The 25,007-nt window shown below is 52.2% G+C and overlaps 1 protein-coding gene and 1 long non-coding RNA gene across 5 annotated transcripts; one reads left to right on the plus strand and one right to left on the minus strand.

Annotated features, from left to right (window-relative positions):
- Window positions 1-526: 526 nt before the first annotated feature.
- KMT5A (lysine methyltransferase 5A) lies at window positions 527-20,143 on the minus strand. Of its 4 annotated transcripts, none has more exons than XM_060612131.3 (8): window positions 20,028-20,143; window positions 14,270-14,391; window positions 12,937-13,093; window positions 9,061-9,280; window positions 8,629-8,716; window positions 4,176-4,235; window positions 3,207-3,397; window positions 527-2,451 (listed from the first exon to the last, which is right to left on the minus strand). In XM_060612131.3, exons 1-8 carry the CDS (start codon window positions 20,035-20,037, stop codon window positions 2,241-2,243), a joined length of 1,059 nt encoding a protein of 352 aa, XP_060468114.1. In that variant the 5' UTR covers window positions 20,038-20,143; the 3' UTR covers window positions 527-2,240. The 4 variants fall into 4 exon arrangements, with proteins under 4 accessions (XP_060468114.1, XP_060468116.1, XP_060468115.3 ...); XM_060612133.3 differs by lacking the exon at window positions 20,028-20,143 and adding an exon at window positions 14,660-15,025; XM_060612132.3 differs by lacking the exons at window positions 14,270-14,391; window positions 20,028-20,143 and adding an exon at window positions 14,660-14,975 and having other exon boundaries at window positions 12,937-13,012.
- Window positions 15,013-15,869, plus strand: LOC144613923 (uncharacterized). Its single transcript, XR_013551398.2, has 2 exons — window positions 15,013-15,253; window positions 15,656-15,869. It is a non-coding gene; the product is annotated as an uncharacterized LOC144613923 (long non-coding RNA).
- Window positions 20,144-25,007: the final 4,864 nt, after the last annotated feature.

Consider the following 25,007-nt stretch of genomic DNA (forward strand, 5'->3'; position numbering starts at 1 on the left):
GTGCCCGGAGAGGAAGGGAACCAACAGCTGACAGAGGGCAGCTGGTGGAGTGCATGGTGGGGACAGAGATCTGGTGGGAGCAACTTCCGGCACAAGACGGGCACAGTTGATGACAGACTCCTCCTGAGAACCGAATCTCCTACATTAGAAACAGTAATAATGACAAGTACAGCAGCTAAAGACCTATGCTTACTAAGTGCCAGGTGCCTGTCCCTAAGGGAGGACTCGACATGCATTAGCTTTTAATCTTATCTAGCACCTGTGACCCCCATTATACAAATAAACCATCCCCTAGGACATTCACCAAAACACACACATACTGCTGTCTAACCTCTTTTAAAAGAATATTTTCAAGTAACCTCTGCACCCAACATGGGGCTTGAACCCACAACCCTGAGATCGAGAGTTGTGTGCTTTACCGATGAAGGCTGGCCAGGCGCCCCTGCTGTGTAACCATTTTCCTGTCTCTGCTTTGTAAAAAATAAACAAACAAACAAACAAACACCCAAACAGAAAGACACACAGGTGGCCTCGCCTGGCAATAAATATTTTAATTTTTGTTTCATTTTTATGATGACAAATAATTTTCAAGTTATTTCCTTTTTTTTTTTAAATACAAAGCTAAACCACAAACAGGTACAACCAAGACATTTTATCTCACATTTACACACTCTGTCGGATCCTCCTCCAATTCTCTGACCACTGACCAGGCAAGTGTGGGGGGTGGGGTGGGGGGGCAGGGGTGGGAAGACTTTCGTAGGTAGCACCGTGGTGAGGCCGGGGTGGGGGCCAGGGGAGCATCAAGGTTGAGGACAGGCTTTCATACCTGTCTCCATTCACATTTACCCAGGACCAGGGGAGGCCGGGAAACCCCAGGTCATGGCTTCAGAGCCACGGCCCCCTGGACTGCAGGTTAACAGAGAGAACAGGTCTCCCTTCGGGAGGGAGGAAGAAGCTACCTACTCCTCCTGCATCACAGTCAAGGTGGAAACTTTACCCTTAGCCTTGATCCCTGGGCTGCCGGGCCTGCCCACTCCCCTGCACATCAGTGGCTGGGGTGGGGGCCATGCATTTCAGGGCCAGCAGGCTCCCCCTTCGGTTCATGGCTGCATCTTCAGTTTTGCAGGAAGGATACCAGGTGGTCTGACAGACAGAAAGCCTGACAGCAGGTCTGGAACTTTCAACCCATTGGAATTGGGTCAGGGTTTGGGGGGGGGGGGGGGGTGCGGCGGAATATTGGGTAAGTAATTTCTGGTCCCACTACAAAACTTTTATTTTTGATTAGAATAGAGTACCATCTCAAATCTCTTCTACAAAAACAAAAACCAAAAAAAAAAAAAAAAAAAAAAAAGAGAAAGAGAAAGAAGAAAAAAAATGCAGCCACTTCACTCACTTCAAGACCTATATACATGTAAGTTGTTTTCTGTGGTTTTTTTTTTTTTTTTTTGTCTTTTTAAATTTTTAAATTTTTATTATTGTTTTTTAAAATAAACTCAGTGTTCACATTTCTATAAAGAATTAACCCAGTTTTGGGAAACCCTGCCCCGGCAGGGCTAGGCAAGCAACGCTTTTCCCTGCCCACGTCGACTCTGACTGCCCGCCCTGATGCGCGGAGGCGCCCAGAGAAGCGGCGGCCTGCGGAAGAGTGAACCGCGCTCACGGGCCACTGGGTCAGTAAGCTTTCGAGAAAGCAGAGGGGAAGACTAGCTTACTGCGAAACCTTTTTAAAAAATATTCATACACTTCCTTGTGCGCCTGTCCAGACGTCAGGAAAACAAGAGCTTGGGAACACCCCGTCCGGGCCTCGGGAGGCAGCGTCTTCCGGGACTCGCCTGCGCTCGGCCGGCGGCCGTCGGGGGCGTGGGGAAGAGAGTCCTGGCTCTGCGGCTGGAGGCAGGAGGGTCGCCCAGCTTCCTAATTCATGTCCACTCTTTCCTCTAAAGCCTGTGCTGCGTCTTTGACTGCATGCACGGGAAGCACAAACGTTTGACTTGTATGCAAAAAAGGTACAAAAACAACTAGAATATAAAAGTTTTGGTAATATAAGGCCATCTGTTCAAGTCCACCTTGGAAACCTGTAACAGATATTTAAATACTACAGTGAAAAGGCATCTTAATATACTTTTTAAAAACATCTGAAGTAATCTGCTAAGATTTAAGTGTGTAAAAAAAAAAAATCAATTCCCTTTGAGGGCACTTTGTCCATGGAAGAAGGGAGGGGGGCGGGGAGGGCGGGGTGGTTAATGCTTCAGCCAGGGATAGGCTTCGATGGAAGCCCGGCTGCGGTCCCCATAGTCATACAGGAGCTCCTCCCCGGCCTTGATGTCGCGGGAGGCGATGAGGATGAGGTGAGGCACGCCGTCAATGTCGTGCAGTTTGGTTTGGCAGTTCCCACATTTACTGTGATTGATCAGTCTTCCCAGGCGATTTGTCTCTCTAGTTGCATCCACGCTGGCGGGAGGGAGGGCAACAGAGGGTTTAAATTGATAAAGAGGCTTTTGATCCCAGTCACAGCCAGCTCTCAACTCGGGTGGGATGTCGATTTATAGCCACGTTTTTGGGGAAAGCAATTCAAGTCAAAACAACATCTTTTAAGAGCCGAGGGAGGCACTGGGCGAGAGAGTGGGGGGTGGGAGGAGACGGGAATGCAAGAGGCTCTTTGTGGAGGCCCGTGAGGCAAGCGCATAAGAAATAAATGAATAAAGATCAACTGCGGATAGTGGGGGAAGCTGTGAGGAGGCAGGAGTATCGGAACTCTCCGTACCTTCTGCTCGGTTTTGCTGGGAACCCAAAACTGGTCGGAAAAATAAAGCCTGATGTCAAACACCACCACCACCAACACAACAAAACACCGAATCGAGCGCACTGGCCATATGGGGACAGGAGCAGTCGCTGGCTTCTAGAGCCGCTCTGGCCGAACGCCAGGAGCAGGAGCGGGAGCGGCCTGGGGAGCCTCGGAGCGGGTCTGCATGGACTGGTCCGCCTCTGCTTCTCGCCCGGTCAGATGGCAGCCACAGCAGCTCCAGGCCCAAAGGCTGAAGTGGCAAGCGGGGGGAGAGCCGCTTCACGGCTTGGAAAAGGGCAGCAAGAGCCAACCAAGAAGCAGGAGCAACAGAAAGAATCAGCAGGCTGTCGTGCTCTCTGCCCTCGGGCCTGTCCTCTCCGCCAGGGCGCGGAAAAGCCACTCGAAGCGCTAGTGGACTTACCAGTAGGTTTTGCTGAGATACTGGAAATAGTACATGTAGCAGCCCGTGGAGGGGTCTTGTGCGTACAAAGCCTCCCGCTTCTTGGCATCGGTGATCTCGATGAGGTCCCCGTGGTATTCTACCACGAACTCGCCCCGGGAGAACTGCTTGGTGGCGATCACGCCCCTGCCCTTGCCATCGATGAGGTCAATCTGTTGGGAAGCGAGGAGAGAGCGTTGCTTCCTAACACCACGCGTGGCCGGCTTCCTGGGCGCCTGGGGTTGCCCGCCCCCCCCCCACCCCTTCCTCCATCGGCTTTCCTGAGGTGTGCCCTAGATCTCACTCTCTTTACGTGCCCAGCACAACCGGTATGAATGTACACAGCCGTGCAACTATCGCCAAGATCCGTCACCCCAGAAAGTTCCCTCGTGCCCTTCGCAAAGCACTGTTAACGCCTCATCCTCCTGAGGGATCTGCTGGGTGGATGTTGCCCCATTTTGCAGATGAGAAAACGGAGGCTCAGAGAGCCAGAGCCACGTCCAAGGCCACATGGCTGGGAAGTGGTAAAGTCCGGCTGGCAGCCGCATCCGTGGCCCCTTCCGGGGCGAGGTGGGGGCGGAGGGGGAGAAACCCCGTGTTCCAGGTCTCTCCTTTTTCTGTAATTTACCCTCCTGTGCTTCTGCTCACTCATTATAAATGGGGTTGCAGGCTGACTGCTTGAGGGGCCCAGACTTAAGTTTGGATCCTTCTAGATGGTACGTGAAACGGGAGCTTTTTTTTCGGACTCTGGAGTCCCAGCCCAGACCCACGTGGCCACCACTGTAGAGCCCTGCCCTTCTCATCCACCCAGTGTGTTTGCAATATGTGAAAAGAAAAGCAAATTTCTCGGGTCCTGTCATTTCCCAGGAAAACTGTTTAAGAAAAACTTGTTAGCTTCTCTAGGAACCCTCCAGGCTTCGCCTCCGTGCGCTGGGCCCCACTGCCCCTTACCTTCATTCCTTCTTCCTTCCCGCTTTCAATCAACTCATCTATTCTTTTCCTCTCTTCAGACTGTGTGGAGAGGGAGAAAAACAAAAAGCACCTGAGCTTTCTCTCCTGGGCCGTTCAGGGCAGTCCGGCAGCCTGGGCCACCCGGAGGGCCACTCCCAGTTGGCCTCCATGACACGGGTCCCCAAGGACGCCCAATCCCCCACACCCCTTGTCCTTTTCTCACTGCCCACCTGTTGTGGACGGTTTGGCACCTGGGGTTCAAACGGACCAGGAGGGATACAGTTGTGGCCCAAGGGCAGAACTGGGTTGAGGGGCTATGTTCCATTTGGCACACGCGCTGTTTTTAAAAAGATCTAAATTGCCGACATCTGCAAATCAAGACTCCGACCTCATCTGACATCGGCCAGGGCAGATCAGAGCACAGCCTTTCGAAGGGGCATGTGCACACTATGTTCCTCCTGTCTGACGGCCCCTATGGGCGCCTTGGTTTAGCAACTCTCGGAGGTGGGTCTTTTTGGAAGCCACTGCCATGGACGAGAAAAGGGCCTCCCACCCCAAAGAGGTAATACCACCCTGAATAGGGAAGTTAGACAGGAGTGGACATTCCTGGTCTCACCTGCCCCTCAGGGACACCCCTCCTGCCACCACCTCCCTCCCGGACCCAGACCCCATGCTCCGTCCATGCACAGGACTGCAGGCAGGCACAGAGAGCCACTGAGGGACCCAGCAGGAGCCCAGGCCCCGCGCTGGCTGGCACACGCGGTGGCCACGCCCACGGCAGAGCCCTCCACCCACAGCTGAGCACGGACCCTGCCCGCACAGAGGCCTCAGGACGCCGTCTGCGGCCCACACGCATTTCCCCAGTCCCTCTCCACACAGAAGTACCGCGCGCGTGTGACGGGCAAAGCCCAGGTCTCTGCAGGTCCAGACTGACCAGGCTGTCACTCCCAGGCCCAGCCCACATCCCTGCTCTTCTCCTGCCGTCTTCCAGCCACATCATGGCCACCTCACTGGTCTCCCGGCTTCCATTCTGACCACCCACTTCACTCTGTTCCCCACACAGCAGTCACAAGGGTCTTTTAAAAATGTACATAAAGGGCGCCCGGGTGGCTCAGTCAGTTGAGCATCCAACTTCGGCTCGGGTCATGATCTCGTGGTCTGTGGGCTCAAGCCCCACATCAGGGTCTGCACTGTCGGTGCGGAGCCTGCTTGGAACTCTCTGTCTCCCTCTCTCTCTGCCCCTCCTCCTCTCGTGTTCTCTCTCTCTCCCTCTCAAAAATAAACAAACATTTAAAAAAATGTATGTAAGATCATGTCATTTCCCTGCTTAAAGCCTTCCAGGAAGTTCACTGAATAGTGACGTGCCAACGTTGGCTCCTTAGCGTGACAAATTACCAGGATAGTATACGACGCTAATGATGAGGGAAACTGGGTAAAGGGTCTACGGGAATACTCTGTACTACCTTTGCAACTCCCCCGTAAATCTCAAATCATTCCAAGGGTTTGTTTAAAGAGAAGCAAAAGCTTTTCCTTACCTCCCCACTCCTACCGAGATAAAATCTACTTTTCTGATGGCCTGTGAGTCTCTGCAGGATCCCAGCCCCACATCTCTGGCCTCGTTTGCCGTCTTCACCCTTGCTCTCACATTCTGGCCACACTGGCTGACTCTCTTACAGGACCAGGCTCGTTCCCGCCTCAGGGCCTTTGCACTTGGTACTGCCCCCGCCTAGAATACCCTTTCCCTAGTCCATTCACCTGGCTTGTGTCCTCCCTTCCTTCCAAGCTCTGCTCAAAAGGCACCTCCTCAGGGAAATCTCCCCGACTACCGTAGCTAAAGTAGCCCTAAGCCTCACCATGCCTTCAAACTACCGTCTTACTAAGTTAACGTCAAAGGACTATCAGAAATTATCTTGTTCTATGTCTGTCTTTTAATGGGTAATCACTCGAGTATAACCTCCCTGAGTACAGGGGCCTGATCTTGTTTACCGTGGACTCTCCTGGCCTAGGACAGTGCCTGGCACATAGTGAGCCCTCAAAGCAACAGCAGCATTAACACACGCAAGTGCACACACAACCACCCTGCTAAATAACTAATTACAAGTGTGTGGAGACCAGCGAGAAGTACAGGAAGCTCCGGAAGCGGGAGCGGAGTGAGCCGGGCACCTGCAGACTTTCCTGCCGTGACTGACTGTGCCGGGAGGAGCTGAGCTGGGGAGAGCCGGGACCCGGGCCGGGACCGGGGCCGGGACCGGGCTAAGTGTCCTGAAGGCAGAGGCACAGAGTCTGAGTTTCATCCTGCGGCCTCGGTGCTTAGGGGCACGCGTCAACCAGCTCCAGGCTTCCAAAAGAGAATTCAGGCAGCAGCCTATGGGCGTGGGAGGGGGGCCAGAGGCAGACTGAGTGGGAGGGAAGCAAGGCCCAAATTGGGTCGAGGCTGCTCTGCACATCAGGCCTGGGGCTGGGCCGGGGTGAAGAGGCCAGGGCACGGCCCACAGGTGCAGTCCTCGCCCCAGTGCGGGGCACCCGCAAGCAGGCCAACCGGCAAAGGGATCCCCGCGGCCAAACGACAGGGGTTCAGGGCATCTCTCCAAGGCCCCATGCCCCCCCTCCTGCCCTGGACCCAACACCAGGCCCTGCCCGCTCGGTCTTCCAACTCAGTCAAGTGCCTGCAAAGCTTCTGATTTTAGTTCCTCTCCTGCCTCACCCCCATCCCTCTCTTGGGCCCCATGGGCCTGGGCCCTGGTTTCCGCGGCCCCGAAGGACAGACAGGTCAGGACCTACCTCACCGCTCAGCTGAGGGAGGCGCGGCTGCCCCAGCCTCAAGCTTTACCTGTGCGGTCAGGAGAATACGGCACCCTGGCCAGCCGCGGCCTCCCGCCGGGCCGGCAACCAACCGGCCGTGGTGTTTGCTCGGCAGAGCCAACACAGTGAGAGCACAGCGTGGCGCTCCCTTGCGACCGGCCCTCTGTCCGGGGACAGAGCGAGCTGCACCATGCTGCAGACCAAGCTGCGGGGAGGAAGGATCCGCTGCCTTCTGCTCCTCTGCCGCAAGACCGAGCAGACCTGCACCACGTCCTGTGGCAGCCTTCCCTCCTCCGGCCAGAAAGCCCTTCTTCTTTTCTTTTCCTTTTTTTTTTTTTTAATTAAAAAGAGGCAAACTGAGCCGCGCCCACTCTGCAGCCCCCAGCAGCCCCGACCAGGGCTGGGAGGTGCCCCTGGTTCTGCGGCCCGGCGCCACCCCGCCCTCTGCAGTGCTGTCTCGAAGAGTGACCTAGCACAGCCTCCCACTGCAGGCAGACACTTCATAACAGCTGGTTATTGGCTGCAAGACACCGCCTTTCTACGGAAAGGAAAGCCCAAGCTTCTCTCTGAGGGGAAAATGGACCCCTTTTCTCTTTTATTTTAAGCGAAGCCTCATCGACTCAGATAAGCAGAGGAAGAGAATGCTACATCACCGCATCTACGTATCTGCGTCTACAGATTGAACGTAAAACACGCTGAAGGCGTCTTAGGTTCAGGCCGACAAGGCCTCCAGGCGGGGTGGGTGGGGGGTGGCATCCTGAGCACCGCGCCCCCACCTTGAGGTTGCTTTGAGGGTGTGGGCGAGAGAGGGGCTGGCCCGGCCTGGAGCGGGAGGGCGGCGGGCTGCGGGGCCACCCGGACCACGCCCTGGGTTTCCTTAACAGAAAGGCAATAACCACACGTCACTGCATCAAATATTGATTGACTGCTGAGCAGCTCAGCACTCTGTAAACACAGCGGGCAGAGGCTTGCACGGTCTGGCTGGCCTTCCTGCCTGTTTTTTCAGGTGTTCCTAGGGCCACAGCTGGGAGGGAAAGAGGAGAGAGGGGGCCTCAGGAAGTGACAACAATGGGAAAGCCATGGTGACGATAATAAGAATCAGCTAGTGCTTAACTGGGTGCCAGGCATGGTTCCAAGTGTGCTGTGTACATTAATCCATTTAATATCCCGACATTCCCAGAAGATGCCACATTATTATCCCATTTTACAGATAAGAAAAGCTCAGAGCAGTCAAGTAACTGGCCCTCGGTCACACAACCAGTCAGTGGCTTCCAAGCCACTTTACCACCTTGAGACACAACACGGGAACTTGTGGATGGCGGACAGACAAGCCTCTGAAAGCACACACAGCCTCCCCCCGAGGTCCCAGGCTCTGACCGTCCTGCCAACAAGTCCTGGAAAAGACGCCTTCATGGGAACGCAGGACTTTCCACACCATGTGCTACGGGTTACAAGACTCCTTCACAGAAGCATCTTAACCAAGCCTCGGAGTGACCCCAAACGTTAGAACTAGACCAAGGAGAGTACCAAGGCCACAGAAGCAGACCTACCCCGGGGATGACGGAGAGAAAGCTCAAGCCCTGCCTGCCAAGCACTGCCCGCGGAGCCGCCCTGCCCTCCAAGAGCCAGAATTAAAGCCACATGACTCTACCTGCAGCTCAGCTTTGCTCTTCCTGGAGCTCCTTCGCACGGGGTAGAAATCCGTGAGTTTGCGATTCTGTTGTGTTTTTCCTTGAGCTCTTGGGTAGGAAGGGAAGAGGAGAAAACCAAGTGTTAGCACCGAAACCACGCTCACACCCGGGAGGCCCCCAGCTCCTTGGGAGGCGGCTCCTCAGAAATGATGTCACGTAAACACCTTTGTCCACGGGGGCCCACGTAGGCTCACGTGCCCAAGGGGGGCTCCGGGGGTCAAAGATAGGCTGCCTACTCTCAGGGAAGCTGAGCCTCGATGACAGCCAGGCCGAGCAGGGGCACTGCTACCCGCTTCCCTACCCCCCAACTAGCACCTGAGCAGGGTCTGCTGGGGTCACAACAACCAAACTGCCCTGCGTGAGTTAGGGGAAGGGCTCCAGAGGGCACTCACTTCTTCCGAGGGGCCTGTTTGCCCTTGACGGGCTTTTTCAGGGCCTGCTTGGCGACGGCTGCGACGGGAGGGTCACAAGACGAGGTCGGAGTTTTTGGAGGTTCTGCTGCTTCAGATTTTTGGTTTGGAAAAGGTGCCAGGGGACCTCTCCCGGCGTCTTTGATCTTCTGTTCCTCGGACTTCATGGTGCTTCGGATTGCGTTCCCACTGCTCCTTTTCTCTGCGGGCAGAGGGAGGAGGAAGAGAGAAATTTAGTCTGGACTCTGTCTCTCCATTTCTAGACCATCAGCTGCATTCTAAGACAGGCTTTTATTTACTTACTTATTTACTTATTTATTTTTTACGTTTTTAAGGTTTTTTTTTAACGTTTATTTATTTTGAAAGAGAGAGAGAGAGAATCTGAAGCAGGCTCCAGGCTCCCAGCTGTCAGCACAGCCTGATGCGGGGCTCGAACCCTCAAGCTGTGAGATCACGACCTGAGCCAAAGTCGGATGCTCAACTGACTGAGCCACCCACGCGCCCCTAAGACACACTTTTACAGGAGACAGGATCCTAGGTGTGTCGGGCAGCGTTGCCCTCCGCCTGTTGAGCTCGGTGTCTACTAATGGCTTCCATGGGGGAAGCACTGGCTTTCCTTTTTGACCCAGGCGCTGGGCAGAGCTTCCGATCTGTGTCTTTTTTTTTTCTTTTCTTTTTTCAGTTTTATTAAGGTATAGCTGACAAAATCGTAAGATATTGACAGTGTACTTCGCGATAATCTGATACACGTTGTGGAAGGATCCCTCCTCCCATCTAGTTCATGAACGCTTCTGGTGTTCTGCATCGCGGCGGGGGAGAGCCCTTGCGGAAGCACCACAGACAGCAAGAGCAGCGTAAGTGCTCAATCCGTAGCTTTCAGGAACTGGGATGCACACCCCGGAGAAAAAGCTAAACTCCTAAAGAGTGGGCCAGCGATGACGGACAGGATAAGGTAATAAAGCAGAACTTCTTCCCTAGCAAAGACCTCTTCCCCAAGCCTGGCACACTTCATTTCAGACTCTTTTTAAAAAAAAAAAAAAGAAGAAAAAGAAAGCTTGAGGTGCCTGGGTGGCTGGCTTGGTGGGTTAAGCGTCTCTTGATTTTGGCTCAGGTCATGATCTTGAAGTTCATGAGTCCAAGCCCTTCAGCAGGCTCTGTGCTGACAGTGCAGGGCCTGTTTGGTATTTTTTCTCTCTTCCTCGCTCTTTGCCCCTCCCCCACTCACGTTTTTTCTCTTTCTCCCCCTCTCTCAAAATAAATAAGTAAACTTAAGAAAAGAAGTTTCCTCTTCTAAAGGGGTCCAGGCCCTATGTTCACAGCGGTTCCCAGTATGGTGACCAATACTGGTCAGTATGTCACAGTAAAGGACGTCAAAAATGATTTGTTACGAAAAATAGTTGCGAAATACCAGCGTGGGTGAACGATTCACTTTTTTAAAAAGATGATTTACTAGGGGCGCCTGGCTCAGTCGGTTGAGCGTCCGACTTCAGCTCCGCTCATGATCTCACGGTTCGTGAGTTCGAGCCCCGCGTCGGGCTCTATGCTGACAGCCCGGAGCCTGGCGCCTGCTTTCAGTTCTGTGTCTCCCTCTCTCTCTGTCCCTCTCCCCCTCATGCTCTGTCTCTTTCTCTCAAAAATAAACGTTAAGAAATTAAATAAGTAAATAAATAAATAAATGATTTACTTTAAAGAATAAGTAAATAACACACAGCTGGTAGGAACATAAAATGGCGCAGTCACTTTCGCAAAGAGTATAGCTGGCAGCCGTTCAAAAAGTTCAACATGGAGTTACCATATGACCCAGCAATTCCACGCCTAGGCGGCTATTAGGAGAATTAAAAACATATGTCCACACAAAGACCTGTATGGGAAAGTTTGTGGCAGCATTATTCACAATAGCCAAAGAGTGGAAACAACCCAAATGCCCGTCAACTGATGAAGGGGTAAATAAAATGTGGTCTCTGCACACGATGGAGTATTGTTCGGTCACAGCAAGGAAGGAGGCCCGGACACCTGCTGCAACATGGATGGCCCTTGACAACACGGTGCTAAGTGAGAGAAGCCAGGCACAAAAGGGCACATATAATGTATGGTTCCGTTCACATGATATGTCTAATACAGGCAAATCCACAGAGACAGAAAGTAAATTAGTGGTGGCCAGGGGCCGGGGGGAGTGGGGGAATGGGGAATGGCAGCTAATGGGTACAAGGTTTCTTCTTTGGGGCGAGGAAATGTGCTGGTATTAGACAGTTGGTGACGGTTGCACCTATCTGTGAATAGACTAAAACCACTGAATTGTACACTTTAAAATGGTGAACACTAGGATACGTGACTTTTATATCTCAATCAGCTAAAGAGAAAAATAAATACATCAAAATCCATCCAGACCATTCTCACTCCCTCACACGTGTCAAGCGGAACCAGAGGGAGTTAAGTCTGGGACATCATGCGAAACCCAAGGAGTATGTGATGCCCGTGAATGTCAACTATCACATCAGTCTGCATCAAGGCAGAAAAGAGGCTGAGAGTCAAGGACAAAAAGCGTGGCCCCTGGGCTCTCCTCCAGAGTGTATCTGGCCCCAAATTCTAATTGTTGCCATTTAGTCACGCTACACCCAAATAAGCTGGCTTGTGCACCGTGTCACCATTTAGGATAATTTACCTCCCACCCCATTCCAGAAGGGATGGGAGACTGGCTGCCCGTCATTCAGAGAGGGCCCTTTCCCCAGTGTCTGCATGGTAGGTGTTATCCTAAGTGCTGGCGATCCAGGGAGGAGCAGGGGAAAGGGCCGCCGGTGTGGGGCACTGTGCAAAGCCCTTTGCATCCATGCTTTCACCAATCTTCAGGATAGCCTTGCGAGGTAGGAATCCTCTCTCTCACTTCAAAGACGGAAGAACTGAGACTCAGAAAATAGGAGTAAGCTGCTCAGGCCTCTCGTAAGTAGTAGAGCTAGGATTCGAACCCAAGCCATTTGAAGACTGACTGCAACAGTATCAGCCACTGCACCGAGGAGGGGCATCAAGCAGAGGGCTGGCTCCTGCCCCTAGTTCTGTGTGTCCCGACCCTCGGTTCTCAGATCTGGTCCCAGACGTTGGCCTAAGCATCACTTATGGCACTTTTCATAAATGAATTACAAGGCTGCCTTGTATGAAGCTGCTGGTAGCCAGAGTGCTATATCTTTAAGACAAGTTTTAATTAGAAAGGAGCTTGGTGAATTTGGGAAAGCTCATATTCCCCACTGCAGCTTTAGAAGGAAATATTTGGAATAGAGCGAGATTTCTATGAGGCTTCAGCTTGTTTTGCTGGGCCAAACAGAATTTTCCGGAACTTTATGTTTTCTCGTTCAGTATTTTAACTCCAAATCTCATCACAGAGCATGCTGCTTCAGAGAGCAGCACCGAACACTTGAGTAGAAAGAAACTCAGAAATGAGGTCAAGGCCAGCTCAAAAGAGGGAAGGAAGTCGGTTTCCTACGTTCACACAACACAATCAGGGCTACACGCACCTGGCCTGTACAACCCAGACTCAGAATTTCTATATTTTGGGCACTTGTGAGCCTCTTTAAATACAGGCCAGGTGTATTATTCTTGCAACTTGGCGACACAATCAAGCTTGAAGGACGTGCAGACTCTCTCGAAAGCGGGGAAAACCGGTTAGACCAACAGGGTACACACCCTGGGACAGGCCACTCTTCCCCCCTGTGTCTGGGATCCAAGACAGAACATGGATCCAACCTTCTGAACTTGGGTTTGAAAAGGCTGGATAATCATTTAATATAGATGCACAATTAATGGCAGAGAGGGGCTTTCTGCAACCCAACCAGCTGCGGTCAGAACGGGGCCACTTCAGAACCTTACCTTCTCGTTTCCTGTAGAGTCCGGCTAATGGCTTCCCCTGGCATTTGACTTCGTGATGTGCAACTGAGTTCTCTTCCTGAAGGGGGGAACGCATTCCAGAGCATTTGTTGGGGCTCATGTAGGAATAGATCTTTGATTGCCCGGTAAATACATTCTCCTAAAACGACAAATGCATGCTCTGAAAGAGGCTTGAAGAAGATCCCGTGGCAAATGGCGGAGAAGGGCAATCAGAATACGAAAACCAGAAACAGACACCATATCTCAAAAGCCGAGCCAACCCAGGGTTGCCGGCCCCAGGAGATCAGTGGGAGGTTTAGGATCTCCCAGGTCCGAGTTAGACATTTCCTGAACTCGTGTGGTCTCTAATTCTGGTCACTCAGGGCACATCTGGCCAGCAGGAAGCCAGCTGTGCACCAAGGTGTACATAAGCAGACAACCTACCAGTAGCAGAGAGGTCAGAATGACCCAGACTAAACAAATGCGGAATTTGAAGGGCTGGCCTCTGTGCAGGAGCTGCAGGAACTCTAGCACGGAAACAGGCCTCAGGGAATCTGATTAACTACTTCTTGGTCCCGAAGTCAGCCGATAGGACTTATTACTGCCTGAGCCGTCTGTGTCCCCAAGCCTGGCCCCTTTCAAATCAACGCAGCCCAGCAGCCTCCCAGGACTGCGGACCGGACTGCAGTGGTAATTGAAGGGTGGGGTGGAGGGTGGAGAGCTTAATAAAAGCAGAGCCTATAGCCAGCTCATTTAGGGCGGTCACTCTATTGCAGACGGCATCTTGGCATCAGTGGTAGGAGGGTGGGCAGACGGGTGGGGCGGTACAGGTCACTGCCGGCGTCTCTGGGCGTGGGGCCTCCCCCTCTGAGTAAGCACGGAATGGAGGAGGACTTCCCCAGAAACACTGCTAGGGCCTTTCTGCTGGGTGAACCTTTCAACACCAAGTCAGCGAGACCCGTGAGCTCTCTGAGGGCCCCCGGGCAGGCCCCCGCACACCCTGGGACGGCAGCCACCGCGGGGCTAGCTGGGTCTCGGGGTGCGGAAACGCCATAAAGACACAAACTTTTCCGAGGTCAAATATTGCCAGGGTCATGGCGGAGCCAGGGTGGACGCCACTCCCAGGCAGGCAGCAGAAAAGGAAGCTACCCGAGCCGGGCGCCCCGCCCGCACCCCCGCACCCCCGCCCCCGGGCCCAGGGCCGCGGGCGGGAGGGGAAGGGGGGGGGGGGGTCCAGGGGCGCGCGCACGTGCTCGCCGCGCTGGGCCGGCGGGGGCGGCCGGCCGCGCGGCCCCTCGGGGCACGCTGAGTGAGTGCGGGGAGGGTGCCTGCTTACCCCGTTGGTGCGGGGCCTCCCCGGGCCCCTCCGCTCCACCATCTCCGGGCCCGGGGCCGTCGCTGCCACCGCCGCCGCCGCCGCCGCCGCCTCCACCGCGCGGGGCTTGGACATCTTCCTGCCTGGAGAGGGGGACCCGGGGGAAGCGGGGGAGGGGGCGCTCAGGGCGCGGCGGGGCGGGGAGCGGGGCCGCCCGGGCCGGGCGCCGCGGCGGCGCCTCCCGCCGCAGCCATGTTCCGAGGGCCTGGCGGTGGTGGGCCGCCCGCGCCGCCGGGAGGCAGGGGCCGGCCGGCCGGGCCGGGCCGGGGCCCGCGTCGCCCTCCCGCCGCCCGGCCCGGCCGGGCCCCGCGCGCCGCCCGCCCCCCGCGCGGCCGGGCCCGCCACACCCACCTGCAGCCCGGCCAGGCCCATGGCGGCGCGCCCCGCGCCCTCGCCCTCGCCGCCGCCGCCGCCGCCGCCGCCGCCGCCGCGGCCCGGCCACCACCGCTGCCGCTGCCGCTGCTGCTGTTGCTGCCGCCGCCACCAGCGCCGCCGCGGCGCCCCGGGGAAGGGCCGGCGGCGCCCCACGGCGCCCCCTTCCCCCATGGCCTGCGAGGCAGGGCCCGGCACCCGCGCGCCGCGGCAGCCCGGGCCGGCCCGGGACCGAGGACGCAGGGAGGGAGGCGCTGGCGGCGCGTCCTCCGCGTCCCGCCCGCTCGCCCGCCGCCGCCGCCGCCGCCCACCGTCCGGCTCCCGGCCCGGGGAGGGGGGCTGGCAGGGGCGGCGCCGAGAGGCTCCTCGGGAGGGAGGGAGGCAGGGCGGGCCGCGCGGCCGCGACGAATCCCGACTCGGGCGCGCCCCCTCTCGCGCGTCCTCAGCCACTCGGGGAGGAAGGGGTGGGAAACATGATAATGACAGCCCGGGCTCTCGCCGGCCGGGCTCCTTCTCTCGCTGGCTCCGCGGATATTTTGGGAGGCCCGTCGGTGCCAGGCGCAGTCAGCAGCGGTGAGCGCGACAGACGAGAGTCTTCCTGTGTGCCCGAGCCTGGGCTCCCCGAGCATTATAGGGACATTTAATTCTCCACGCAAGTCCCCCCGCCCCAGGGGACGGGGAGGGGAGGAGGGGGAGGCAGGTCCTGTGGCAAACCCCTTAAAAATGAGCGTACTGAGGCTCAGGGGAGGTGCAGGGGCTTGGATGGGGCCACAGAACTGGAAAGCCATGGGGGGGGGGGGGGGGGGATGTCAAGTGTCAAACCCAGGTGGTCTGCACCTGACCCGTTCGGGCCCTGGGGAGAGAGAATCAGTGGTTATTATGGTAAGTTGGTGGGGTGCTTCCGGTGCATACACGATCTCATCCAAACCTCACAACAGGCCTGCGAAGGGACACACCCTTATCTCCTTTCCACAGATGTTGAAACTGAGGCTCAGAGAAGTGAGGAGCTCTGGCCAAATTCTCAGAACTAGAAATGGATTTCCAGGCCAACTGACCCCGGAGGCTGAACTCCCAGACACAGATGAGGAAATTCAAGATGGGAGAGCCAAATGCTGCTGCAGAAGTCTTTAGCAGGTCACCCGACTCTCCTGGCCACCCCATGAGAAGACATCCTAGGGAGGCAGGGGTTCCAGGCACTCAGGTGTCCGTGTTGGCATAGCTCACTGCCCTGCGCCACTGTGCTGAGGCCATTAGGGTTTGAGGGCCCACAGCCAAGAGTCACTGTATTTGTGCAAAGTCATAGATGCAAACAAGACACCTCGGGACATCCAGCTCCTACTGCTTGGGTCATGGCCTGGGAGGCAAGGATTGGGTTTCTCTCCCTGCATCTGCCCCAGAGGTGCTTTGTGACCATGACCACCAAGCCACTTCCCTGGACTAGACTTCCGTGTCCTCATCAATAAAAAACAAGAATTTTAAATTTCTTAACGCACCCAGGGCACCTTTCAACATCTACAGATAAACAAATGGCTGTCACTTTAAGTAGCTGCCTCTCCTTAGAAGGGATAAGACTAAGTAGGATTAAATGGCAGGAACAGACTCAGGACAATGTCTCCCAAATCAGCTCATGCTGTAGCATCCTGGGCAGGGCTGGGGAGCACCCTCCTCCCCACCGGATCTCAGTCCCCACCCCAACCCTAACTCCAGTCGGGTAGGGGCCTCTGACCATGTGAATACCCAAGACACTATGCAGACAGTGAAAGAGGATTCTAAAATAACACTCTGACACCCAGGCCAAGCCATTTGAAGCAGTGTGTGCGACATCTCCAGGGCAGAGGTTTGCAGTTTGTCGTCAAACTATCATGGGAATCGTGGTTTGCGAACAGGAAGCAGCCTCTCGGATTATCTTGTCTACATACGGTTTCGACATCACCCGACCCCCAGCCTCAAATACACACACATGCTCATGGCCGCAGCCTTCTCTATTTCAGCCCTCAGATGCAGGGGCGCATACGTTAAGGTCCAAGTCTGGCACCCATTCCTCAACTCTGCAGCTCCAGTACTAGAAGATATAATGCAACTCATTCAGGGTAAGCTTCAAAACAGGTTTTCCTTTCTCTGTACATGAGGTGTCCAGGTGCATATAACAAATATACCCATCAGCAGAAATAAAAACTCTTAATGTTGCCCAGGGTCGCACAGAAATAGAATTCAACAAAAATGAGACCAATAGCTAACATTTATTCAATGTTTACTATGTGTTAGGCCCTGTAATCGTGCGTTAACTTAACCTTCCCAACCCTTTATGAGAAAGTACTATTCCTATTTCAGAGATGTAGAAATTGAAGCTCAGGGAAGATAAATCACTTGACCGAGGATTACACGACTGAAGTGGTAATAGAGCTGAGATCTGACCCCAGTGCTGCTATATATGAGGGTACTTTATCATAAAGAACGCATATTGCTGGAGTGCCTGGGTGGTTCAGTCACTTAAGTGTTTGGCTCTTGATTTCAGCTCAGGTCATGATCTCAGGGCTCTGTGCTGATAGCGCAGAGCCTGCTTAGGATTCTCTCTCTCCCTCTCTTTCTGCCCCTCCCCTGCTCACGTGCTCTCTCTCTCTCTCTCTCAAAATAAATAAATTCAACATAAAAAAGAAAAAGAATGTATATCACTTCCCTTGAAGTCAAACGCAAAAACAGCAATTCATTCACTCCACAAACATTTATTGAATACCTACTTTGTTCCAGGCCCTTGCTAAGGACACAACAGTAAAGGTAGAGACAGACAGGGCCAGATGAGGCCAGAGGGGTAGGCGGGACCCCACAGGCCACTGTGAGGATTGTGGATTTGATCCTAAGAGCAGTGGGGGAGGGAAGAGGAGTGAAGGTCACATGATAAAAATCTGTGTTCTTGGGGATCACTCTAGCTGCTAGGGGGATAATAAATTGGAAATGGTAAAAACGGAAAGAGGGAGACCAAATAGGAGGCCATCTGGCTGTGGCAGCAGAAATGGAGAAAAGCAGATGGACAGATCCTTCTCAAACTAATATATTTAAGGTTGAAAATATCTACATGATTGTAAAACTTCAAAACCAGAGAGGAATTGCCTGGTATCTGAACATTTCGCTCATGTGACCCAGCAAGATTCTCTTTGTTTGCAACAAAGACCGCTTTTCTAGAAGAAAAAGACTGACCCTTCATTTGAAGTACTATAAATGATTTGATATTTACACTACCAAATGCCCAATTTAGTAATCTACAAGAGAAATAAAGGCTAAGAAATAAGTAACTAACGGGGTGCTTGGGTGGCTCAGTCGGTTAAGCGTCAGACTCCGGCTCAGGTCATGAGTTTGAGCCCCGCGTCAGGCTCTGTGCTGACAGCTGGGAGCCTGGAGCCTGCTTTGGATTCTGTTTCCCTCTCTCTCTGCCCCTCCCCCACGCATGCTGGCTCACGCTCTCTCAAAAATAAATAAACATTTAAGAAAAAGGGGCGCCTGGGTGGTTCAGTCGGTTGAGCGTCCGACTTCGGCTCAGGTCGTGATCTCATGGTTTGTGGGTTCGAGCCCTGGGTCGGGCTCTGCGCTGGCAGCTCAGGGCCTGGAGCCTGTTTTGGATTCTGTGTCTCCCTCTCTCTCTCTCTGCTCCTCCCCTGCTCACACTCTGTCTCTCTCTCAAAAATAAAGATTAAAAAAAATTTTTTTTTAACAAATAAACTTAAAAAAAAAGAAAGAAGTAACTACTAATTTGGGGGTCAAGTGAGATACTGAGAATCTCTAACCAATAAATTACAAAGGTGATTTGTAAGCCTGCTGTGGTAGGAGCTAGGAACCCTTGTGCTCACTTCGGCTAAGGGAGGGCGAGTGGAACAAGAAAAGCCACAGACTGGCCAGTGTCTAGACTCTGACTGTGGACTTTGGCTTCCACCTCTGAAAAATGGGAATAACAACTTGTTATTGTTGCCTGGCCCTCACTGGTAATTATTGTTTGCCGCTATTAAGTCCTTAAATACTGCAATGGCAAAGTGCTTAGTTTTGTTTTCCCTAGAGATCAATTAAAGCAAGCCATGTTGTTATTTTGTTTTTAAAAAAGGCAATACTGTTGAAGCAGTTAGCTTAAATGATTTTTGTTCTAATGGGAAAAATGAACCAGGGAAGCATAGATGTATTAAGACTTGTCAGATACTATTAAATATACTTTTAGATGCTTAACACTTTCCCGAGGAAAAAATATTCGTCTTAGCTTTCTCTGCGGATTGGGTTACAAAGCTCTTTAACTTGGAAGTTCACTCTGCCTCATTTCTGAATCAGAATCCGGTTTGTCCCAAAAGACCCTAAGCAGACGCTGGTATAATAAAAGATGCAACTGGGTTCAGGGCCTGAAAACAAAGGTGCCCAATAAATATTTACCAAATGAATCTTTATTTTATTCATTATTACTGCTATAGGGAGCGTAACGCATTAAGGCAAATTCCTACTAACGTAGTCCCTTGGAATTTTGAGAAAAATGTCAAACCGCAACTTATTTTTCTAAAATAATAATTCTACTCAACCTTCACGCTCCAAGTTTTTGCACTGAAGGAGACACAGCGGCTGGAAATGGCCAGTGGCTAGAGATCACTTTGACGCATAACGTGGGACTTCCTGTCCTGACACCAAACTAAGTGTGCAAAGCTCTTAAGGCTGGGACGTAGCCTCCCGCGACGGACAATCCCACCCAAACCGTCTCCCGAGGGCAAGAGTCCTGACCGGCCACAGGATGAAGGGGCGCCCCGGGTGGTGCGGTGAGACTCATCTCACCCCAAAGTGGGCCGGCGGGGCCCAGTCCTCGCCCCTGCGGCGCAGAGCTGACTCAGGGCGTGCGGAGGGAAGGCGCCCGCTGCGGTGTCCACTCCGATGCGCTCCCCACCATGGAGGTTACCCATCTGCGCCCTGGCCTGGAAGTCCCCTCCTTTCCCAACAAGAGAGAGACCCTAGGCGAGCGAAACTTCGCCCTCCCCCTTCTTCGTATCAATAACAACCATTCCCTGGAGGTGCCCTGTGCTTTAGTTTCCAAAGAGCTTTGACATATGGGTCTGTTGTCGCCGGAGAGGAAGGCCAGCGGGTGCCCATACTTTAGAAAGGGGAAACCTAGGCACGGAAGTGGGAGGGACTTCTGGAGGCTTGGGGGGGTTGGCTGGGGAAGGTTCCGCAGCAACCCCCCCACCCCCCCGGCCCCGTCTCCGCGCTCAGTCCGAGCAGCCCTCAGCAGGGCGCTTCCCCGCTGCCGCTGCCGACGCCCTGGTCCCCCACTCACAACATGACCCTCCCCAGCCCGAACCGCCCCGGCGCTGGCCACCTGGGCAAATACCTCTAGCCATGGCCCGGCTCTGTCACCGCCTGGGATCTCCCGGGAAACGCAGCTTTCGAAAAAAGTTGCAACAACTGTAGCCAACTGCTCCGCGGAGCTACGGCTGCTGCCCTGATTGGCGCCGCCGCCCGCCTCTCCCCAGGCTGTCCGCCGTGATAGGCGAATGCAGGAGGAAAAGCCCGCCCTTCTTCCCGCCTCCCCGGCTGGGGCGGGGCAAGCGGCCGCACTTTCCACGAGCGCTTTAGGGACAGGTCCCGGCGGAGGAGGTGGGAGGGGGTTTAAATTTTACCGTCGTCCTGCGCTGATTGGCTGCAGTGGGAGGACACCCGCGCTGCCATTGGGAGGCCCCAAGCTCCGCCCGCTCCCGGCTCTGAAGCTCCGCCTCGGGAGGTTCAGTCACGCGGCTGGAGGCCCGGGCCCAGGGAGGACGGGATTTGGGACTTCCGGTTCTTCTTGGGTTTGACCGGAACCCGACCTCTGACCCCTCGGCCTCCCGTCATGACCTGCAAAGCCTAGTTCTCCCAGCAGTTTGGCGCCTCCGGCACCTTGACCCACCCCAGCAGTTTCCTTCATTCATTCCTAAGTTTGAAAGGCTTAGGGAGTCTTCAGTATTCAACACTAGCTGGCACTAAATGGGCCAGAACCTCAGAGATCCTAGCCCAACCTACCTACCCATTTTACAGACGGAGAAAGAGAGACGACCAGAAGGACCAGGTAACTTGCTTGCTGCTCAAGATCACCCAGCAGTATGATTGCAGGGCCTGGACGAGTTTTGTGACTTTGAGTCCATAAGTAGTCCACTACCTTAATCCCAGGGAAACAACCCTGCCTTGTGCCCCACCAGGGGACCCTTGGTCGTACGTTCCCAGAGAAACACAGAATGTCTTGGATAGTCTTTGAACACAGGGAAGGTGTCCAATTACAGCTGTCTTCCGGGGGCCCCTCCTGGAGATGTAGGCAGAGGTCACTCATCCATCGTCTCTCTTTGGTCCCCAAGAAGGTTTTGGAGTCCATGCCACCGCCCAAGGACCCTACCATTGCACAAAAAAAAAAAAAAAGGAAAACTAAGGTGATGAGGTGATGTATGATATATGTGAAAACATTGGGAAAAGTACAAAGTGACACTTCTGTCACGAATTCACTGTATGGCTTTGATATATCATTTCATCTCTCTGAACTCAACGTCCCCAGTTGTCAAATGATAGACTGGGACTGTTCTCTTCAAGGTGCTCCCAGCTTCCACAAATGTACACAGGCTTCTCCTTTCTCTAAGATGCATTAATTCAACACTTAGTAAATTGTATATACCTGGTGCCATCTGGTACCCTTAAAGAGACAGTGATGAATAAGCCACAGATCCTTCACCATATTTTTTTAGGGAAAAAACAAACAAGTAACCACTTTTTAAAAAGATGAATAGTGGTGAATGCTATGAGTAGAATGAAAAGGGAGAATTTTACCACGTGAGTGGGGAGAGGGTTGCTTCTCTAGATTTGATGAAGTGAGATATATCATCTTTGAATAGTAACTTTAAGTTATACCCTAAATAAATAGGGCGCAAGGGAAAAGGTACTTCTGGTAGAGGGAATAACGTGTATGAATGTCTGGAGGCAAGAATGAGCTTAGTGTGCTTGGGAAAAAAGACACCCAATGTCATTGGAATTGAGCACGTGCTGGGGAGAATGGAGGGAATCAGGCTGGAGAGGTAGGCAGGCGCTAGATCACATAGGCCCTTGAAGGCTGTGCTGGCCTCTCAGCTCCAAATCTAGTTTTCTCGACCCTGTTCTGCAATATTGGGGCTACAAACCACATGGGTCCTTTGTCAGCTAGCATTAGGTTCTGTCAACAGGAGAGGAAACAGGGAATCTGGAAATCAGGGGGAGGGAGAGGGGACTTGCTAATGCCTGTTTGTTTGCAGTTCCCATCGTGGTCACCTAAGTAATGACATCTTGCTTCTCACGGTGGCATTTGGTTCAGCGTCCATGTTCTTACAGGCTCCCCCTCTGATTCTTCTAGCTCTAATCTCCCCAATTTGTTCTCCAGCCCTCAAGATGGGAGCTACTTCCTGCGGTTAAGTTACCTTAGTGGTCGCACTACCTCTTTAGTGAATTTCCTATTTTATTTAAAATTTTTTTAATGTTTATTTTTGAGAGAGAGAGAGAGAGACAAACAGACTATGAGCAGGGGAGGGGCAGAGAGAGAGGGAGACACAGAATCTAAAGGAGGCTCCAGGCTCCAAGCTGTCAACTCAGAGCTCGATGCGGGGGTCGAACCCACAAACTGTGAGATTATGGCCTGAGCCAAAGTCGGACGCTTAACTGACTGAGCCACCCAGGCGCCCCTGAATTTCCTATTTTAGATTCTATTCCTAACGAGACCCAGACGGACACAAAGGTCATAGCGAGGACTCCGACTTTTATTCCATGTCTAATGGGAAGCCACTAAATGGTTTCAAGCCAAGGATAGATAGATGGGTGAATCTGAATAGTTACTCACTGCAAATAGTTACATAAATTACAATAATCTATTTTGAGGTTTGGAATCTTGGAATAATGTGACATGTTTTTGGACTGTTTGCTTAATGATCCCCACTTTCCTAAGATGGTTACATCATGTGGGTGAAATCACACCAATGCTATGATTACTTTCCTTACTCTAGTGTTATTTTTGCTTTCATATTTGCTCCAGGCTTTTGCTATTGTTAAATATTTCACATCAGTATCAGTTCTTGTAAGGTTCTATCAAATGGGGAATGTGCACCCTAAAGTTTCATGGCTGGTGGCCACTGTGATCTACTAACTGCGTCCCATTCTCTGTGAATACATATATAGACACACATATATATATATTTTCTATTATGTATATGTGTGTGTGTGTATATATATATATATATATATATATATATATATATATGTAGGGATACATGGATACACACATACAAATATATAAAACTTCCCCTCTCGATATGTATATACACGTAATACATTAATATGTGTAATATGTATACAATATATGTACATATTTGGGATGCAAACAAGTGACAGTAAAACAATACTCTTTACCTCATAGGCTTATTGTTAGGCTCAAATGGGAGACTGAATATAAAGCATATGGGGATGTAGGAGTTGGAAATGGTAGCCATTTAGCGGTGACTAAAATAAAGTTACAAAATTGCATCTTAGTGAATTGCTATAATTTGGGTTGTTAACAGTTTCCTCTCCTTCTCCATTCTTTTCTTGGTGTCCTCAGAGGGAAGCCAAAACTTGTCTATTGAGTAGCATTTCAAGAGAGGACTCTGTGGTCAGGCTCCTTGTTATTGAGTATGGAGAGAATATGTGAAAATGATGTCTATAGCATAAAATTTGGTATCAGGTGATATAGAACCAATAGCTTCTATGCTTCAGTCTTTTTCCTCATCCTTTAAAATGGGTGTATCTTCCTTCCATCTTAACATCTCTTTTTAAGAAACAGTATTATAAACTAGTTCTTTAGCTGACTAGAATTCCTTAAGGGTTTAACCTTATTAGTGTATTGAAAAAGTAAATGGGGAATGTATGTATCGATCAGTAAGGGTGTTTGTTTGAAAAGTCAAGCTGAAAGATGGTTTAACAGCACAGGTCAAACTGTTTAATTTAGAATGTGATTAAAACATTTTTTTTTTTTTGAGAGGGAGAGAGATAGAGAGATTGGGGAGGGGCAGAGAGAGAGAGGGGGAGAGAGAAAATCCCAAACAGGCTCCACGCTGTCAGCACAGGGCTCAAGGCAGGGCTCAAACCCACAAACTGTGAGATCATGACCTGAGCCTAAATCAAGAGTCAGACACTTGGGGCGCCTGGGTGGCGCAGTTGGTTAAGCGTCCGACTTCAGCCAGGTCACGATCTTGCGGTCTGTGAGGTCTGTGAGGTCTGTGAGGTCTGTGAGTTCGAGCCCCGCGTCAGGCTCTGGGCTGATGACTCAGAGCCTGGAGCCTGTTTCCGATTCTGTGTCTCCCTCTCTCTCTGCCCCTCCCCCATTCATGCTCTGTCTCTCTCTGTCCCAAAAATAAATTAAAAAAAAAACGTTGAAAAAAAAAAAAAGAGTCAGACACTTAACCGCCCGAGCCACCCAGGCACCCCTAGAATGCGATTTTTAAATTTCTTTTATGCATGAGCTTTTAGTTTTTGGATAGCTCTTTAATTTGTGAGTTTGAAGGGGGTGAATAAACATCATTTTCTTTCTGAGAGATATACTTAATAGCTGGATCAGTTTGCTGGGACGAACTGAGTGGTTTAAACAATAAAACCATCTTGCCTGCACCTGGGTGGTCCGTTGGTTAAGCATCTGACTTCAGCTCAGGTCATGCTGTCGTGGGTTCGAGTCCCGTGTCGGGCTCTGTGTTGACAGCTGGGAGCTTGGAGTCTGCTTCGGATTCTGTGTCTGCCTCTCTCTCTGCCCTTCCCCACTCTCAAAAATAAATAAACATTAAAAAATTAAAAAAAAACAGCCTAAAGTATCGGCAGGGCTGGTTCCCTTGGAGGGCTCTGAGGAGGGGTCTGTTCCATGACTGTCCCCTGCTTTCTGGTGGCATGTTGACAATCTTTGGCATCCCTTAGTTTGTAGAAGCATCACCCCGACCTCTGCCTTTATCTTCACGCGGCCTTCTGCCTGTCTGCATGTGCTTCCAAATTTCCCTTTTATAAGGACACACCCATGTTGGATTAGGGAATCACACTAATGACCTCGTTTGACCTCGTTTAATGACCTTGATTTGATTTGTAAAGACCCTATCTCCAAGGTCACATTCCGAGGTACTGGGGGTCAGAACTCCAATATCTGAATTCATGGGAGACACAATTCAGAACGGGACAATAGTGTGTCTGAGTTTAATAATTTAGACATCTTATGTTTAATGTGATGTGTCTTATGTCTAATTTAAATGTGATGCTTTTAGGGGAAATTTACAAAAACGAATAGCAGGGCATCCATTATAAAAACATAAAA

Source organism: Panthera onca, chromosome D3, assembly GCF_046562875.1.
Source record: "Panthera onca isolate mPanOnc1 chromosome D3, mPanOnc1 haplotype 2, whole genome shotgun sequence".
In the NCBI taxonomy this organism is placed as follows: domain Eukaryota; kingdom Metazoa; phylum Chordata; class Mammalia; order Carnivora; family Felidae; genus Panthera; species Panthera onca.

What these genes read in the sequence shown, in the direction of transcription:
- KMT5A (XM_060612130.3), bottom strand. Translation starts at nt 14,854, where the DNA reads ATGGGGGAAGGGGGCGCCGTGGGGCGCCGCCGGCCCTTCCCCGGGGCG. An exon ending in ACTCTACAGGAAACGAGAAG is followed by an intron (nt 9,281 to 12,936) that starts GTAAGGTTCTGA and finishes CTCTGCCCGCAG; the next exon opens with AGAAAAGGAGCAGTGGGAAC. An exon ending in GGAAGGAAGAAGGAATGAAG is followed by an intron (nt 3,398 to 4,175) that starts GTAAGGGGCAGT and finishes GCTTCCCAACAG; the next exon opens with ATTGACCTCATCGATGGCAA.